General features: G+C 42.7%; 1 protein-coding gene across 1 annotated transcript in view; it reads right to left on the minus strand.

Annotated features, from left to right (window-relative positions):
• Positions 1-15,996, minus strand: part of Sh2d4b (SH2 domain containing 4B) — a 78,403-nt gene extending 62,407 nt beyond the window's left edge. The window contains exon 1 of the mRNA XM_060390920.1: positions 15,661-15,996. Coding sequence (XP_060246903.1) covers positions 15,661-15,844 — 184 coding nt within the window. The 5' untranslated portion in view covers positions 15,845-15,996. The remainder of the gene's footprint in view (positions 1-15,660) is intronic.
• Positions 15,997-20,786: the final 4,790 nt, after the last annotated feature.

Consider the following 20,786-nt stretch of genomic DNA (forward strand, 5'->3'; position numbering starts at 1 on the left):
CTTGCCCTGAATTTATTCTATAGCCCCAATGGTCTTGAATGTATGCTGCTCCTCCCACCTCAGCCTCTCCAGCACTGGATTATAGTCATGTATTACCATGCCCAGCTGGTAGTAGATGCTTAAACGTTAGTTACAACACAAAATCTGCCAATAAGGCCATTAAGCCTTTTACATTAAAAGTCATTGATTGTGATGACATAAATATGTTACCATTTGGAGAAGTTGGGTAGGAGTGCTGTAGGAATTCTCCAAACTTGCAATTCTGAAATAAGTCTGAATTAATGAGCTTAATATTTTTATAATAATTAATTCAAAATAAAAGGTCTAAAGATTTTTTTACAAGCTTTTGTTTCTGTTTTGTTTGGGAGCGTGTGTGGTTAATAAAACAGGGCACCAAGTCTCCTGGAGCTGGGGCTCCAGGTGGTTGAGATAGGCCTGAGATGGGTGCTAGAAACCAAACCGCACTCCTCAGACAAGCGCCAAGCACTAAGCCATCTCTCCAGCCCCAAACAGTCTTTTGTTTGTTCGTTGTTACTGTTTTTGTTTATTGAGACAGAATCTCTCTGTGTATGTAGCCATGTACTCAAATTCACTGGGTAGAGCAGGCTAGCCTCAAACTCACAGAGATCTGCCTGCATCTGCCTCCCGAGCACTGGGATTAACTGTAGAGAGCTGCGGAATGCTATGCCTTAAAGATGGAGCTGGTTTCCGCCTTCCACCTTCCCGATGGTGAGTGCTCTCTGTCACGAACAACTCCACATTTGGCTAAGGCCGAGGATCTGGCTTGCTTCCATGTATGTGGACCTATCTGCATTGCCCCCGTGGCACGCCTGGGTTGGCTACCCAGAGGCTATTTAAGCTGTGGGCTGGCTTTCCCCGGGGTCCGAGGATTGTTCAATGTTCCTGAATAAACTGCATTGAAAAAAAAAAAAAAAAAAAAGCATGCTTTTATACAGGTCATGATCCGGGCCATATGGATGCAGAGATGAAAGAATCAGCACTTGAGGCCAGCCTGGCTACATAACAAGACATGTCTTTTTTATTAATAAAACTGGTTCATATTCTACTCTGAACTGACCTTGTACTCATGCATGACTTTGGTACTTTGCTCACTGGTTCCTTGGAAAATGTTGGGTCAATGCATCAAACGGGTCATCCAAATATAGGTTTTATCTTACAGTATCAGAAAAGCTGCATTTGTAGATGCAATCATGATCTTATGGGGAAAAGGATTACACCTTGGGCAACTTGAAAGCTCTTTGTACAACATAGACATTTTTTAAAAAATTTAGCCTTTTTGCTTGAAAGCAGGAATTCTATCATTTGTATAAATTTTGTCCTTACAACCTCAGGACAAGTCTGATTAAAAGGAGCATAGTTTTAACTTTCTAGGTTGACCAACACAGAAGGGTCTCAAATTTTCCCAGGAATCCAGGAACCACACCTTGAGAATCATTCCATAACATGGTAGATTAATTTTGTTATACTAATTGAAGGGACGGAGCTAATACCTGGGATACACAGAGAATTCCTGTGAATAGCTCATAAACATATCAAAAATACTCAGCTTCACCACCAATTAAATATATAGTATGCACACAGGAATGGACTATCATTTTGCTCTTATGACACTGGAAAGCATGGAAAGGTATAATGGTGTCAAGAGTGGAAAGAATACAGATCAATAAAAATTCTTAAAATTATCTCAAAGGAGAAGGCTCGTCATAACCATTTTGAAGATAATTAGCAATATTTAATATAAAGTGTAAAGTTCCCCATTATGACTAAAAGGTAATACTTCCCAGTAACTAATCTGAGAGCTGTCTTGCATGTGTGTTCAGAGAGACCTGAACAAGATGATTCCTGGAAGCATTGCTCAAAATTTGAACAACTGAAAATGACGTAAATAATATAGGAAAATGGATAAAAAATGATAGTATATTTTATGTCACCACAGTGTATGCTAAACAACATAATTATATCTCTTTAAAAAATGACCCACAAAATTAAGTTCAGGTTACCATAGTATGATAGAATTAACATACAGATTATGCAGCATATTGCTTATGGACACAAAACATTAAAATAAGGAATAGACATAAGCACGATACACATTGAATCTGAGTAACAGTTGAATATACTGTGAGAATCAAAGAACAAAATTATAGGCTCTAGATGCCATCAAAATGGCTTTGAAATGCATCTGAATGGTTTAATGAAAAAGTACAAACATAGACATTTGACAAAGGTATTAAAGACCGTGGAATTTATTCTATTTTTACTCTGCCTATAGGTTCAAATTATTTTAATGAGAAATTTTTAAATATTATTTTTAAAGACATACTATGTTGATAAAAGTGCTTGCTGCCAAATCTGATGACCTGACCTGAGTTTGACCCTGGAAACTCATATAGTGACATGAGAGAACTGACTCCTACAAGTTGTCTTCTGACCTCTACACACATGTGATGGTACATGTACACACACAAACACATACAAATGAATAATATTATAATAGTAAATTTTGCCACGGCCATGGGGCATTAATAAGACAGATAATAACAAGAATTGGCAAAAATAGGGAAAAACAAGTCTCCTTGTAACTGCTGCTTGATATGTAAGGCTACATGATGATTCCATTGATTCCAACCAAGAGAAATAAAAACATGTTTTTGCACAGAAAAATGTACATGTGAAGCCAGGCATAGTACCATACACATGTAATTCCACCACTTGGAAGGCTGAGGCAGGAGGATTCCTGTGAGTTTGAGGCCAGCCTATGCTATATATTAAAGCTCTACCTCAAAAAGAACAACCAACCAGCCAACAGAAAAAATTGTACATAAATGTCTATAGAAGTATTGCCCACAATAGCCTAAAAAGGGCAATTAAGCCATGGTTCCATTATTAACAAAATAATGAGTGAACAAAGACGGCCACAGGATAGTGGGTCATACCTACACCCCCAGTAGCAGGGGTTCAAAAGGGTCATCAAATGCCAGCTTGAACTACACAGCCAGACCTCCTCTTGAAAAGAACAACAAATGTTCTGGAATCCAAAAATTTGGTGCTACCTTAAATTTCCAACATAAAATTGGATTTTAAGATTTGGTATAATAAAAGAGCTATAATGAACAAATCTTAAAGAAGAGAAAGTTGAATGACCTATATTTACATTTAGAAATTTACTACAAATCTGCAGTTTCAAGAAAGAAGTTTACTAGGAAGCCACAACCACTATTATGCTTATGTAAGGTAGACACATACACTGGTTAACTAGTAGATAGAATTGAGGAATAGAGCTACCCATACTTATTTGGCCAGTTGCTTTTCAACAAGAGTACCAAGACAATGAAATTTTTAAAGGGTTTGTTTTCAATAAACAATACTGAGAAACTAACATTCACAGGCATATTTGCCTCCCACCTTACATCACTCATGTGTCTACATTCAAGCTGTTAAGGAATTAGAACACTAGCACAGTCTGTACATTTGGGTTCTTCCCAGATAAAAGGCTACTTGGTACTTGAAAATGCTGGAAAGCCCAAGACAGAAAACAATGGATTTAATATGCTTTCCTCCAAATCCTAGCTGCCTGGTCAGTGTCTCCAGGAGAGCTCCTGAAAGATTGCTCATCTCCTTGATGGGTCTTCCCTGCAGTTACAAGGCACCAAGTTTTACCCCTGGTGTTTTCACCAAAGTGTATTTAATAATGCAAGAATGGGGTGGTCAGCAGTCCTAGTCAACCTAAACGGTGGAAGGTCCCCAAGATGTAGGGCTTTCAAACAAAGAAAATCCTGGCCAACCAGAACAAAATGGATCATCACCCTAACTGAGATATTAGCTACTATTTTGCCTAATACATCTGAATTGTTTCCTAGTGCTCCCTTTCAAATCTTAAACTCTGACAGAAAGTAGAATCACCTACAACATGGCCCTCTTTTCTCACAAACATAGACTGGAATATGGAGGTATGAAATCTAAACTAAGATGCAAAAGAATGGGCGTGGTTTAAGGCCACATGAATTTGGACTTGGAGTGCATGGAGGAGACACTGGATAGCATGGAGGAGGCACCAGGTAGCATGGAGGAGACACTGGGTAGCAGGGAGGAGACACTGGTGGGACCTGGGAGAATGGAGCCTAAAACTGAGGCAGACTAGAGTCTCATTCAATAGCCAACTTAATTCAGTGTATCAGACAATTTACACTCTGAGGGTTAGAGTCATCTGAGTAAAGTGTACAATCACAAGGACAAGCTGCACATGGCAAAGACATGCTTTTCCATACAGGCATAAACAACAATACCCAGTTGTGATGAAAAATCTGAAGTGAACTCACTCCTATCCACTACCCTTGGGAGGGACACGAAAACACATTTCAAGAACAATTCCATGTTTTCATGTTAGCATCGAGGTTAAAAGACTCTTGTTTGTTTTCTTGAACTTTTCTCACAAGCACTTTTCATAGGCTATGTTCTGACAATTGGATAGTATTTCAGAGACACTGGATGGTACGATAATGACATTGGATAGCATGAAGGAGACATTGGGTAGCATGGGGAAAACACTGGATAGAATGAGGGAGGCACCAGATTGCAAGGTGGAGATGCTGCTTTCTAAGAAGAGCAGGAGGAACTTTTCAGCTGGAACAGTGTACAGAGAAGCATGACTAGGCGATGGAGAAAACAGCCCTGCCTTCATAATACTTTCTGGTTCCAGACTGATTTTCCTTGATCTCGTTAGATTCTGATATATTACTTGGAAGAATCTTCTTTTCCATAAGATATCTTCAACAACGTGCCTGAGGACATAGCCTGATATCAGAGTCTGGTGAGCAGAACACCTGAATCTCTCACAGTAAAGGCACACTACATTTAATAGGTGCTTACTATATGTGGCTATGATTAATTGCATACTGTGTAGGTAATTTTTTATTATTACATTCATTTCTTTATCTGTATGTGTGTATGCATATGTGTGGATGTGCATGATGCAGAACATATGCAGAGGTCAGAGGCCAACTTGCAACAGTTACTTTCCTCCTTCCATCATATGGGTCCTGGAGATCGAACTGAGGTTGTCATGCTTGGTGACAAACACCTTTACCTGCCGAGCCATCTCTCCTGAGATGGTTAATTTTATGTGATTACATGATTCGGTAGGGTGCTAAGTTGGTTGTTATGTAGGGTGAGTATTACTCAAAAGGATTTATTAATATTTATAATCAGTTGACTCCACAATGTAGCAGGCCTCATCCAATCAGCTATAAGCCTTAGCAAAAAAATAAAAATAAAAAAAGAGAAAGAGAAAGAGACAGAGAGAAAGAAAACCAAGATTTTCCCCAAAAGAAGACTATGCCTAGAAATGCTGCTTGAGTTTCAAGGACACAGAGTTCAGACTTACTATTCTCTGTGAACTAGTTTCCTAAAATAAAGTTCTAAATACATTCCTATTCCAGTGGTTCTGTATCTCTGGAGAACCTGGACTTAGAAATATGCTGGCTAGCTGATCACGAAATGACTGAATCAGAACATCTAGGCAATAAGGAACCAGAAGACACTGGAGACTACAAGATACAGTGTACAGTTTACCCACCATGTCAATACCCCACTCCTGTGATGGTCTGAATAGGTTTGGCCCCTACAGACTCTTGTGTTTGAATGCTTGGCCCACAGTGAGTGGCACTATTAGGAGGTGTGGCCTTGTTGGAGGAAGTGTGTCACTGTGGGGTGGGCTTTGAGGTTTCCTATGCTCATGCTCCTCCCAGGGTGGAATGAGAGCCTTCTCCTGACTGCCTGTAGAAGACAGTCTCCTTCTGCTGTCTTCCAATCAATACGTAGAACTCTCAGCTCCTCCAACACCAAGTCTGCCTCACGATGCAATGATTCCCACCATGATGGTAATGAACTGAACCTCTGAAACTGTAAGCCAGTCCCAATTAAGTGTTTTATGTGTAAGAGTTGCCTTGATCATAGTGTCTCCTCACAGCAGTAAAACCTTAATGACAAATCCTAAGGGTAAAAACATACGTGGCGCTAATGACATCTCTCAGAGAATCCTGCATGTAGGGGGACCCAGCGATGAGTGTGTTCCCTTAATGCAGGTGTCATTTGTTCTAAGACTTAAATTTGATCTTCTAGGAAAACAAAAATAACTTGATGATGTATACAAGGAGTGCTGTTAAGCTACTGCAAATCAAAACCTTACAGCATCCAGTTTCATTGGGGCCATCTAATTTCATCTTCCCCCATGAAGCCAGGGCATATGTCCTATTATTGTCTTTGATCGACACAGACACTTGAGTATCCTGCCAAGTCCAAATTAATATGTGGAACAGCCACAGTTAGTAAGTGTGGAGAGCCAAAATTCAAACCAGTCACTGAATGGCCCTCAAACTCCTCTGACAGAAATAATACAAAGTCCCAGAAGAATGTCAAAAGTTCAGCTTCTTTTACATTGTGTTGATACAGACTTCATAGTTGGTCGTTCAACATTCTCTCTAAGCTGTGATAACAATATGCCCCCCAACAAACACACACAACTCCAACTCAAGCCCGTATCACCAGTTAAAAGGAAATGACTGCAGTTATGACTGAGAAATTCATAACACTCAGCCTCCAACCCCAACTCCTTTTTTTGGAATTCCTTATGGACTGAAACAACAGAAATACGCTCAGGACCCTACTCTTTGTCCTGTTCCATACTAGCACAATGTGGCGATCTAGGACAATGTCTGATGCACTAATCTACTTTGTCATTGGAGGAGGTTGCATATATTAAGGACTAGACATCCTAAGTCTTCAGCATCTCACTGAATATAAATGCCGGAACTCAACTTTGGTGAACAGAAATTAAGCACACCCATGAAACAGGAAAGAGATAAATGATCGCTGATGTTTAAGGTAATTTTGAAGTGACGTAGGGAGATCAATATGAAAACAAACCCAAAGAATTTAGACCTCAATATGTAATGTAAAGATCTATTTCCATTTGGAAAACCCCTTAGAAGCATTGCTAATTCTTAAGTGAGAAAAAACTAGAAAGCAATAGTGTTACCTACCATGAATGACAGAAAAGCAATGCAGCCTTCTACAAGCTGCTACTTCAGCAGAGCTGGACCTGGGATAAGATTACAAGGCGATAGAATCAGCTGGTTTCCTTTCTCAGGAACTGTTGTCCCTGCTGCCCTCCAGGCTGGGAGAGAGAAGCAGGAAGTGACAACCACAAGAGTCTCTGACACAGGTAAGAGAAATTAAATCTGGGCAGCTCAGTCCAGCATCCCCAACTGGGGTTCCATACCAGTCAGGAAAGACACCTGCCTCCATGTTGTGAGAGGGTCTCACAGCAGAGGTCTCTCTGTCTCTCTCTGTCTCTGTCTCTATCTCTCTCTGTCTCTGTCTCTCTCTCTGTTTCTTCCTCTCTTTCCCTTCCTCCCTCCATCCTTCTCTTTCTCCCTCTCTCTCTTTCAATATAATAATATTTTTATTGATTCTTTGGGAATTTCACATCATGCACCCCATCACACTCATTTCCTACTAACTTTTCCATGTCCGTTCTGCCACCCTTGTGACATACTACCCCCCCCAAAATTTTTTAAATAAAAAATAAAAAAGTCCAACTTGTGTTATCTATATAGTCATTGCGGCATGGTCAAACTTTTCAGTGGCCTCCAGCTTACTGAGCTGTTCTCCAGCACCTTTCCTGGAAGCCAGCAATTGTAGAGAGCCAATTTCAACATCCTCGCATTTTTAAGAGTTCTCTTCCATGGATATCTGCTTAAGCTGCTACTTTTTGATGGGTTGGGGAGTTGCAGGGTTGGGATCAGGGTAGGTTTGTCTCTTAACTGAATATAAGCCCTGTAGGGTTGATATCAAGATTAGCCATTACAACTAGTGTTGTAATGTGCTTGTGTGTGTGGGTTTTTTTTTGTTGTTGTTGTTTTGCTTTTGTTTTTTCATCTTCATTATGCTTTAAAGTAGTCCTTTTGTAAACTGCTTATTTAGATATTTTCTTAATTTTTCTCTTGTCTTTTCCTAATTGATATGGAGAACTTGTTTATATTTCCTGAATACTAATACTTTATTTTATATGTTATAATCTTTTCCTCCCATTTATCTTCTCTTTTGTTCTTTTAAAAATTTTTGTTATTGTGTGTGCCTATGTTTGCACATGTGTATGACTTTTGTGTAGACTATTGTGTGTCATAGCATGAGTGTGAAGATGAGAGGACAACTTCCAGGAGTTGACTGTCTCCTGTGATTTGATATACAGTCTCACTTTCTTCTGCATGTTGCATAGCATACTCCAGGCCAGCTGGCCCTGAGCTTCTGGACTCGACTCCTATCTTTACTTTCCCACCTCAAGGCAGGAGTAACAGACTACTGATGCAAGCGGCCACACCTGACTTTTTAATGTGAGGTTAAATTCAAGTCATCAGGCTTGCACAAAAAATTTTACCAACTGGACCATCTTGATGGCCTTTTTACTTTTCAAAAATATTTAAGGAAATTGTTTTTTTTTTATTTAATGAAGTTTTACTTTATTTTCCTTGTTCTATATTTTAAACTTCTTTACTTTGCATTTTCCTTTATTTCTTTAATAATTTTGTTACCCTTTTGCTTTTTCGTACACTGGCTTTTAATTATTTTTATATGTCTTTTTAGGGGTTAAAGAGATACTTCAACAAGTAAGTAAGCACTGGCTGTATGTGGATTCAGTTTTCACATTCATCTGTGGTTCCAATCCCAGGGGATCTAATATCTCTTCTAGCCTCTAAGGGTACTGTACCAACATGGTACTGCAGCGACATACATTCAGGTAAGCACTCATACACAGAACCAAAAAATCTGAACACAGGGGTCTTTCCTCAGATTGATACTCCAACCAAGGACCATGCATGGAGATAACCTAAGACCCCTGCACAGATGTAGCCCATAGAAGTTCAGTATCCATGTGTTCCATAGTAATAGAAACAGAACAATTAGTTCTGACAAGAACTAATTGGCCTGCTCTTTAATTACCTCCCCCTGAGGGGGGAGCAGCATTACCAGGCCACAGAAGAAGACAATTCAGCCACTCCTGATGAAACCTAATTGACTAGGATCAGAAGGAAGGAAAACAAGACCTCCCCTATCAGTGGACTTGAGGAGAGGCATGCATGCAGAGGGGGGAGGAAGGGAGGGATTGGGACAGGAAGAGGGAGGGAACCACAGGGGGATACAAAGTGAATAAAGTGTAACTAATAAAGAAAAAAAAATAAATAAATAAATAACACCTCAAAATTAAATGAATGAATAAATAAATAAATAAAGTTTTGTATGCGGAGAAGAAACTGTACAAAAATGCTGTGTGTAGAGGTAGGAAGACTGGAAACTTGACTCCTAGAGGGCTGGTTGGTATTCAGATCCTACTTCCGCTCCTACTTCCCCAGTGTAGGCTGCTAAGCCTGCCTGAGATTTCATCTGCCCAACTCAAACAGAGTCATCTCTTACTTCCTCAATTCAAAGACATGCATTTTAACATCTCTGCAATCAGGATGTGTCTTACAATCAACAGTTCACCAGGATTTAATTTATAAAATACATATAGGGGCAGCTTCCAGGTCAGTAAGAGAGTGAGACTAAACAGGGTTAATGCAGGCCTGGCAGGTCTCCATCTGGGAGGGTTCTTTCCCAAAGAATGCAACCACTCTTGCATTGCTAGCTTCCCTGGTACTCTGCTTTTTAGCTTCCAACATTCACTTGCTGAGGACCCCTTCATAATCCCCCTATCAAAAGCTCTCATCTGATACTCCTTGTAGATTTAGACTGTCTAAAGCTGGTATTTAAAGGATTCCACACAACATAACTCTTTTTCTCAATAACTTCAAAAAAATATACCTCATCCTTAGGGTCACTCATGCCTCTCAGATCCCAGGAGATATTACCACAGTCCCTACAGATGACTCCATATTCTTTGACAGCAGGCTCTACTCTGGTCCCTCTCACTACCTACCTGGTAAATCTGGAGTGCTGAAGCTTCTGAAAGGCTGTCATGGAGGCAGGGAGTTGTGAACCTTGGTGCTTTTTCACAGATAGAGCTGCCTCAGGAGAGTTGGGGGAGGTGAAACAGGAATAAAAACAAGGTACTTGAAAAGGACCAGAGGCTATCAGATGGGGCCATGTGTATATTGAAGGCACCAAGAACTCTGCCCAATGAGCTACTAGCAACCAGTTATAAAGTAAGATAGTTTTAGCAACTCTCTCCTAGTACAGAGCAAAGACTGAGCTGCATGAGGGAAGTGATGTGGCCAGTGATGCTGAAACTGTACCCCTAGATGATCATTCACTGGCTACTGTCCCACTATCCTGGATATGGTTTCAGGATAGAATATGAGCCACAAAGTGAGTCTCTATCAAAGTCAAGGCCATGAGCCTGGCAGAACAACTACTCATGGAAGGCCCATTAGATCACACAAAACAGATTGATACATAATATAGGTGTGTCTATGGGATCTTCTCTTGATGTCACAGACTATCAGAAAAATGCATAAACATACACCAAGCTTCATACTCCCTTTCAGAGATCACCAGCTTTGTTCCATTGCTCTGATCAGACAGGGATCCCATGTATAGGCACAGCCACAGCCAGGATTATTACAGGCCATAGGCTATGCCTCCCATTGTCAGCAGATCACAACAGTTCTCAGAGAACTATTTCCATGCCCATCATAAAACACGTCTTCATTTCACCCATAAGAATATTTATCAATACCCACAAAACCAAGGGCGGTCTTCTGGAATGATTGACTCTCTTCATTTATCCTACACATTGAAAATAAATTTACAAATCATACTAAGAGTGGTGGCTTGAGAGTCACAGAAAAATGCTCTGCATTCTAAGCTACACCTTTATCTCCTGGACTCTAGAACAACTGGGGTTGGCCAAGTAGAGATGCCCTCCTCCCACACCACCATACCAGGAAAAGAAGGAGATGAGTATGACCTGCCTCTTATGCTTTGTGTTTGCATGGTGGTTGAGAGTTTCTACACTTTTTGAATTATCCCATTACTGTTTGAAAAACTTTGTTACTCCCATTGTAAGGTGAATTTCCAAGGTTATACCACCAGGTGAGAAAATCCAAGTGACATGGTTCCATCTCTCAGGCTATAAGCATTTTAAAAATAGAATGAATACAATACAAGAGCAGAGGAACTGAGACAGTACTCCTCTTGAGCACTGTCTCAGAATTAACTTAAGAATTTAACTGTATTCCCAAGGAAGTGGGAGGGAGTAAGACTCCCAACTTGAAGCATAAGTTTTGGTGTCACCAAGAGGAACAAAGAAAGAGGAGGATGCATGGATCCTAGGAATGTTGGAGTGACTGGATGAAATCTTGCAGGAACATAGTTATGTATGATACTATACCAGAATCTCAACGTGACAACACAACTTCCCATTGAATAACAAATAACAACTACAATAATTGACTCCACTGAGTCACTGAACATAAACAGTCAATATGACAGCAGATGAGGAGCCTTTCAAGCTGAGGGTCTCCATTTGCTGCAACCGCATCAAGAGATGGCTATAAAGAAGAAAGTGAAAACAGAAGTGTCTCATAGTGAGAGAAACAATGTGTGCCCATCTCAGACCCCAACATCCTCTCCTTTCTCCTTGTAATAGAGGTCTAAGCTATCATTCCACCTTGTTTCTGTAGTCCTAACTGTGTCCTAGAGTTTGGAAAGTCACAAAGTTTTGTGAACTAGGATGATCCCCTGGTTTACTCACAGCCTCATCAGACATAATTTAACCTTACCTGCCTATACATGCCAGAGTATGACCTGAGCTCAGAGGTGATAAGCTCAGGCCTACTAGAAGCTGGGAAATTTCTCAATAAAGAAAGAAGCTTGATGGGGACAATGGCCAGAAAGAACACAATACCATTTTAGGCTGAACAGTGTTGTACAATAAGATCCCAAGAGGCCAATACATAGCTCGACAGGGGCACAGCAGATGTTTCCTTCAGAAAAAATTAGGAGAAGGGAGACTGGGAAGACAAGTGCATATGCAGGGAAGGAAAAGACCCAAGGGATGAATGTTCCTACTGTGAGCCACTCACAAATGCCTTGAATGATACCTGGCTCCTGATACTTGTATCAACTGTCTAACTATGATGACACTTCTATTCAAAGTTCTAAAGGCTAAAACTCTATGCAGTCTGTCAAGGTCAGCCCTTGGGACATTGAAGGAACAGGTGAGTGGCTAGACCAGAGAACAAGTGACAGATTATTCATTTAATTGGATTTCCAGATCAGAAAATCTTAGTCATGAGACTGAGTTAAAGTGCATGTGGCTTCATTTCTCAGCAGTTGGGTGGCCTTGGCTGTACCACATCTGCTCTGTGAGGCTCAGCACTCTCACCTAAAGTAGGGTAAGAAGTTCTTGCCTTTCAACCCCCAGAGACATGCGGAGCCTTCAGGTCTGTGCCTGAACAAAGCTCACACACAGGGTATAGGGCCTTCAAAACTCATCATGATTCTAGGACATGAATCAGGCACTATGCATCCTCAACCACCCAGAAAAAAAGCTTTTTGGCTCCTGGAGCAGAACCAGTCCCTCCTCTAGAACTCTTCAGAGTTGGGTCCAAGTGGTTCTCAGGGGCAGCACTGAAGTGTGTGGCTAAAATCTGAATTGGATTTTGGCCTAGGATACATACATTACTCATCAAGTTCCTCCTCTTTTCTATTCTTAATAAATCACAAACTTAATTACCCAGAAAAAAATCTTTTGCACCAAAAAACCTGAATGAGTTTAATGTATAATTTATATATGAAAATATATTTGTCAATGTGTAATGAATCTCCACATAAATATTTTTGCAGTTAAATTTTTAGGAATCCATCTTTTCTTTTCCAAAGGAGTTACCAGACAGGTATGAGGCCTGAGGACTCAGGCTGAGTGGGGCAGGGAAACTTCAGCTTGTGGACTTCCCCAACTGATGATTTGGTTGTTAGAGCATCGAGCCCAGAGTTTGCAGCAGCCACCTAAAGTCCTGTCAGAGCTCTGTCACAACCTCTCTCTCTCTCTCTCAGTCTCTCTCTCAGTCTCTCTCTCTCTCTCTCTCTCTCTGTGTGTGTGTGTGTGTGTGTGTGTGTGTGTGTGTGTGGTAGGAGTTTTCCTGCTATTTCTTGTTCAAGATAGGTATTCAACATTGTCCTATCTTTATGGTAGGTCTCAAGGGACAAAAACCTAGTGAAGTATAGCTTCAAGTTTTAGCGCAGTTTGGAATCTACAGGCAAGTGAATGATGAAAAACAATGTCAGGTGGCAAATACGAAAGCTGCAGTTGATCCTATGTGCCAGGAAGCTACAGAGGAGCAAGTCCTCCCGACACCAATGCTATCTCCTAAGGGTCCAGGGTCGGGACAGATAGATAAAACAAGAGAACACTGCCAACAGTTAGAAAAACATATGCAAAGCCCACAGTGGGAGTGGCCATCATAGGTGGTACCACCGTGCTTACGGCATGTATTGGAGTAGACCAAGAGAAAGGCTGGATCGGAAGTCAGAAAACAGGTCACCAACAGGCCTGTATGCCCAACCCTGAACAGCACTTGACCTGGATTGAACATTTTGAACAGATCAAAGCTACACTTCACTTGATGAACAAATGCAGGACATGTGAGGGTCATGGGAGCAAAAAAGAAAGCAAGTGGATTTTTGTTACAAAGTATAGAGTTGTGTTTTAATAAAAGTATCCCTTATAAGTACTTTGGTGCAATACTCTGTGAATCCTGAGTATGGTTCTGAGCAGTATCCATGTACCTGTCTAATATTAAATGAAGCTTGATTCAAATTTGACTAAAACAAAACAAAACCTTATATTCTAAGAGAACAGAACTTTTTCTGGACCTAACAGCCAAAGTTAGTAATACACCTTGAGGTCATTTAAGACTTAATATTGCTCTCCTACTGTATGCTCTGAGTGTTTGTTTAATCTGCCTTTAAGAGTGCAATACAACAGCCAACCTTAATTGTCTCGGATTTCCCATGTAATGAACTTTTACAACCTAATGCATAGCTGTTATCTTAATCCATCTGGCATTAGTGAACTGCACCAAGTTTGAGCCTTTGAGACTTTAAATAGACGGGTCAATAGGGCACACAGTTGACTGAAGAATCAGGATAGAAAATACTGTTAACTCAAGGACCAGGAGCTAGGTGTCACACACGACAGCTTCCGTGCCTCACTGAAGAATAATGCATGTGTTTTGTGACATGTGTTATAATAATCAATTGCTGAAAGTGCAAACATAGGTTGAAAGTAATCTTATAAAATGGTTATCCACCATAAATGTTGAATATAACATACAAATATCACTTGATAAACAGTGATATTTGTAGTACTCTTTGTTATCTGGGTCAATTGGGGTCAGTGACTTAATCTCTTGTAAAATGTTGTTAAAGATTTCTGTATAGTCCCCATCATTCCTTCCCCCAAGTGATACTTTCTGTACTGCTCAATAAAAGAGAGGGAAAATGCTTTTTTAGGGACAGGCATACACACAGACATGGACAGACAGATACACAAGACAGCCTTCAGTCAAGCACATAATCAGACTAATACAGCAGACAGAAGGAGATGGAAGACATAGAAAGATTGAAGATTCTTCAATTGAACTCTTGATCAAATGACACCTAAGGACAATGCTTGATCGATCTCTGTCCCTAATGCATGCAACACCAGCACATTATAGTGACTCTGAATTTACTGTATGGTAATGTATTCAAAGAGGCCATAAATGAAGGCAACATACACAAAAGCTATTCTCCATAGCAGGATCTCAAATCTTTGCAAGATGTATTAGTCTACCTGGTGCTGGCTAAAAGTCCCAAGCAGGTCAGTTAGCACCAGTCTTTCACTTTGCCTAACAAATGACTTTGGATATAAACCACATGAAAGACAGGTTGGGTTCTTGCTTCTTGTCTGAAGTTGCTATTGCCATTTGGAGATACATTTCCTTGTATAAGTTGCTATTGCCATTTGGAGATACATTTTCTTGTATAAGGAAATTTCCTGTCATCCTTCTGACAGATGTGCTGTGGGACTTTAAACACATCCCACAGCATCCTCTCATGTGAACACATAAATATGAAGACATGGTGCAGCATACAGGTCTGAGCTGAGAACCAAAGTCTACACTCCAGGGAGAAAGGACCTATGTATCTCCAGTGAACTCTGACTAGACCTGGTAGTGAGGGAGAAAAATATGCCCTTGGCCTGGGCACATATCCTCGTGGTAGAGTGCCTACCTAGCATGCACAAGACCTTAGAGTCAATTCCTGCAATCAGAAAAAGAAAGAAAGAAAAAACTATGTTTTCTATTACCAACCATGCAACTGTCAACCATCAGAATATAGTTTCAATGGTGCCTTCTCAGAACTGGGGCTTTCTACAAGAGAAAGCAAGTCTCCATTTCCATAGCCCATCTTGGTCCCGCATAGTCCCTGCCACATCCTTCAACTATAATCCTGGTTGGAAGACCAACCTAGGAGGAACAAAGCCCCAGCACAAGAGTTCCAAATCCCCAGTCTTTATCACGCATATGAAAGAAGAGCCCAGCCTTGACTCATTAACTTTTTAACCTCCTGGAAGATTGGTGACTCCAAGCCACATACCTCGCTTGACCTTCGAGGGCCTGAGGCCTTCTGCCTGAGCCAGGGTGTCCCATGCCTCCCGCTCCCTCCAACGCCGAAGCTGCTCCTCTCGCATCTTGTAGAAAAGGATGTGTTTTTGCACATCACTGAGCTCAGCCAGAAGCTCTGGGTCGATGTACATGTCATGCAGGATCTGCTGCAGCATGATGCTGTGGAAGGATACACACCGAAGAGCAGCTGGTCAGAACTGCGGCGCCAGGCAGATCCCTGGCCCGGGATAGTGACTGGAGCCAATCTTCTGTCCTAGCTCCTCACTTTGGGGTCACTCCAGATGTCCTTTCCTTGTATAGCATCTTTGTTCTGTCTCAGCTCCCAGCCAGCGATGAACTCATATCCGCCAGGACAGAAATGTACAGCCACGCAGCAAGAATCAAGGAGCTGTGAAGGGAAGCAGAGGCAGGGAACAGTCTAGTCCTAGATTCCTTACTGATACCTGTGTTTTAGCAGTGCCTTGTGTCATAGCTTCACCTGGAGTTCTGGGACAATAAGGGTCCAAACCTCTACTCAGACCCAGCCCTGCCTGGGTTGGTAGGTGTCGAGTGATCTGTTAGTGGAAGGTAACAATGACACCAGCTGTATCAGTGACACTGGCCTGGCCAGCTGAGAACTGATCCCTCCCCTGCAGATAAGAGGGGGTGGGGAAGAAGTAGCTTTGCCGACTAATGCCATGTCTTTTGAGCCAATGTCAAGCAGAGGCCTATGAAACATTCAGAAGCTTTTGGGATCCCCAGTTCCACGCTGCATCTATTTCACCTTCCTCATTTGAGGGCACCTGGAAGACTGAGGTATTACTAAGTGCCTCAGGGAGGAAAAGTCTCCCCTCCTATCTGTACTGGGTTCAAGGAGGAGAACAAAATGGAATCAGTAGAGGAAATGTAGGGATGTTCATGGTCATAAAGAGGATATCGTTTTATCTTTCCCTAAGAAGCTTTGCATATGCCTCTCCAGGGGGCCATTTGGGAGTTATTGTTGATGATGATATTTTTGTTGTCCATGTCCTTTACCACAAAGCAAACTTAACTTTGTGCCTTAACAGAAGCATCCTGGCTTCTGCTTTGTGGGGGCTACCTCTGGCATGGGAGGGGGGTAGGAGCTGCTCTTGCTGAGACTACCAGGCTCCTCTCTAAACTTGCTTGCAGAGCTGCTCACTGGTGCCCTTTTTCCAAACAGGAAAGCTCAGGAAAGGTAGAGCATGCCCGTGGCTATCCAGCCAGTAAACTGCTGCACCAGCATTCTACTCAGGTTTCAAATTTGACATACTATTGGTAGTTTAAAGCTGCAATCCTCTCAGGGGAAAACAGGCAGATAGGATATGGCACTGAGCTGGCTGAATTGGTAACATTCGTGTCTCCCCTTCCCTAAGGATGGAAGATGGATCTGGCACCCAAAAGGCATAGAAGGCACTAGTGAGTGTGACTATTTCTCCCTCTGCATAAAGTGCATAAAGGTACCAGAACTAAGCCGATTCTCACCAGCTAGGCTCACAGGACCAAAATGGAGTGCAGCAGCTAGCCACTCTCCTCTCAGGTCAGTCCCTTTCTCCCAATGTGACTCAGAGCTGAAAGCCTCCACAAAGGAACTCCTACTGAGACAGAACTATGGCCAGACCAGGATCTTTCCCACCTTTCCTTCCTCACCACAACTTCTACCGACTGCTACCACTGGAGCTCTGGCTCCCCTCAGTGCCCAGCCAGTCATTCTTCTCCAGCCTAACCCTGCCTCCGACGTGGTTATTTTTGTCTTCTCACCATGCGTACTGGGTAGTCTTTATCAACTTGATACATGCTAGTCACCTGGGAAGAGGAAACCTCAATTGAGGAATCGCTTCCATCAGATAAGTCTGTGGGTATATTGCGGATTGCTGAGGAAGGACCCCGCCCACTGTGCCGTTTCTAGGCAGGTGGGCCTGATCTCTACAAGGTAGCTAAGGAAGTAAACAGAGAAGCAGCCTTCCTGGTGATCTCTGCTTCAGTCCCTGCCTTGGCTTCCCATGGTGATAGAGTGTATGCTATAAAATGAAATAAACCTTTTCTGCCCTCAACTTGGTTTGGGGCAGTATTTTATCACACCAACAGGGAAGCAAACTGGGGCACTGGTGAACCAAAGGCAGGAAGGACACAAAAGCATCTAGCCTCTTTCTGTGTCCCCAGATGCCTATAAGAAGGGACCAGAAGACAGAGAACATTGGTAAGAGCAGCAAAATGGGCAAGCTGTCTAAGGTCCAGGGTTCCAGTCCTTAGAAAGTGGTTGCAACCCTGGGGTTTGTAAAAGACTAGGAGCAAGGACTCCAGCTAGTGTTACAGTGCTCAGCCGGGGAGGGGTGCTCCCTGGCAATCCCAGGTCAGTGGGGCAGGAGGCCAACTGACACCAAATCCGTGGACCTGACCCAGCCACGAGCTGTGTCAGGTTTCTGGAACGCTAAGGAGGCGGCTCCGCCACACTGAACGCCACCTGCGCCCTTATCCTGTGCCCCGCAGGCTGCGCCCAGCCTGGCGCGCCCCCTGCCGGCCGAAGTGGACCACAATCCTGGCTGTGCGCACCTGGTGCAAGCCTCAAACGCAGTAACATCTTCAGACAGGTTGCATTCCGCTCCACCCCACCACCACACCCCTACACACACACACACACACACACACACACACACACACACACCCATACCGCCACACTCCCATACCCTCACACCCACACACACCCACACACACCCACACACACCCACACACAAACACACACACCCACACACAAACACACACCACCCCCAGGGACCCAAGTGGTGCCTGCTGAAGGCTGACACAGTTCCTTGCGGGTTAAGTCTGTTGTGCAAGTTTCTGGAAACCACCTGGATATCCCTCAGTTGGGAAACATTATTCTTGTCACAAAGAACGATGGAATCAATTGTCTGGAGGAGGGGAAACATCCAGGCCAGATAAACTGAAAAGGCAAAAACGTGGGCTATGTCCACAATGTCGTTTGTTTTAAAAATGTGTTTGAACTCCTGGGAAGTGGACTCAGACAGGGGACGGAAATGATAAAAGAGAAATTATGTTTTATTACTTCTGTGTAAACAAAGGGAAGCACACGGATGATTGCACACCTAATTATTTAACCCAACTACTTGGTTTCTTCTTAGAGAAGTTGCTATACACTGAGTTAAACAAGCTTCTATATGACTAAAATCGAATGTATTTCAGTTGGGCAGTCATAGCTCATGCATTTAATCCCAGCACTTGGAGGCAGAGGCAGGCAGATCTTTGAGTTCCAGGCCAGCATGGTCTACACAGTGCGTTCTAAGTCAGCGAATGCTACACAGGCAAATACTGTCTCAAAAACCAAAAACAAAACAAACAAGAAAAGTATTTCAAATTTCCTAAAATGTGCTCCACGAACACTATTCCTGGAAAACGGTGTCTCTTGGGCTTATAGCTAGGAAGAGCCCTGAAGAAAAAGCCAGGCCTCCCTAATCTGGGTGAGCCAGGAAGTCACCTGGGTTCCTGAACTGGAGAAAAGCTTTGAGACTTCCTGAGAGGAGGTGATAAGGAGAAGGCACTGGAAGTCCTGTGCATGGAGACACCCCTCCACACTGAGTCTCAGACTTCTGAGTCTCACGCTGGCCTAGAACTGGCTATGCAGTTGAGGAGGTCCTTGACCTTCTGATCCTGCTGTTTCCACCTTCCCAAGCCCTAGGTATACTGGCATGTGCCACCACCCCCAGTTTTAGGTAAATTGTGCTGGGGTTGAAATCAGGGTTTAAGCACATCTTCCAATCCCACTTTTGAAATTTAAATCAGAGTATGTTATTTCTCTAAGCAAAACCCAATTTCTAAAGTCTAAACTGGGTTCCTCACAGGGCTCCCAAGATCCCCAGCGATCTGCACTGGTGCCCCCCTCCCCCAACCAGCCTCAGTGTCACTGGCTACAGCCCACTGGCCTCCCTGTGGGCCAGTCACTACCTGGCTGCTCGGGGAACATACCAAACACCTCCCTCTCTAGGGCCTCAATATTAGCTTATCAAGCTGCCTAGAACCCAGGTTGGCTACTCACCAAATCCCAATCTTGGTTCATCCTCTTCTTTCGCAATGCTGGAAAGCAGACTCAGGGCTTTCCACTGTATGGGCTCTGCCGTACCTTCTCAGAGCAGCTCAATTTTTTCACTACCCTGTATTCATGGTTCCTCCCATTCACTTCCTCTACTCTGTGTTTTTCCTTAGCATTCAACTTTGTAAACTACTATTTTACTTGTTGATTTGTTACTGAATTTTTATCTGTCTCTGCTAGATAAAGCAAGCAACAGCAGGTGCTTTCATCTGCTTCACTGTATAGAAAGAACACTGCTAAGTAGTACTGGATAACCATTTATAGAAAAGAGGGAGAGGCTGGAGAGACAGTTCTGTCATAATTTCTTAACGTGCATAAAAACCTGGGTTTGATACTCAGCACTGCATAAACCAAGGATGGTGTGGTGCACATGTGCAATGCCAGAACATGAGCAATGAAGGCAGGAGGACCAAGAGTTCAGAATCATCTTGGCTTATTGGCAAGTCTGAGAATGGCCTGAACTACATGAGACCCTGACTCAAAACAATGGGGGAAAAGATAATGAGGAAAGAACTTTCTAGGTAGAATTGACTAGAGCTTGAGCAAATGCTGTGGAGTCCAGTTGTTGGACACTTGGACCCAGCAGTCATGGGCAGATGGGCTTCAGTAAATGATGAATGGCCCTGCCATAAGCTATTTGCCCTGGCTCTAGTCATCCCTGCACATATATCCCTGACAGGCAATGATGGCCAGAGGACTCCATCATCCTAGCTACAGGCAAGCCTATGCGAACAACTACTGACACATCAGTGACAGGAGAGTCCTCCTAAGATACTGTCCACTTGTCCTGGCACAACTTTAGTTGAGGAAGCTGTTCCCAAGAGCACACTTGGGACCTTAGTTGTACAGTCCAGGAGCTCTGTCAATAATTTCTATCTTGTCACCCCCACAAATAATGGTAACAAACTTAAGCCAGGCAGCAGGGCACATGACTATACTCCCAGCACTCAGGAGGCTGAACGGAGGGCCAAAGGCTTTAGGCCAGCCTAGTTAAC

Source organism: Meriones unguiculatus, chromosome 9 (genome assembly GCF_030254825.1).
Source record: "Meriones unguiculatus strain TT.TT164.6M chromosome 9, Bangor_MerUng_6.1, whole genome shotgun sequence".
NCBI classification, from domain to species: domain Eukaryota; kingdom Metazoa; phylum Chordata; class Mammalia; order Rodentia; family Muridae; genus Meriones; species Meriones unguiculatus.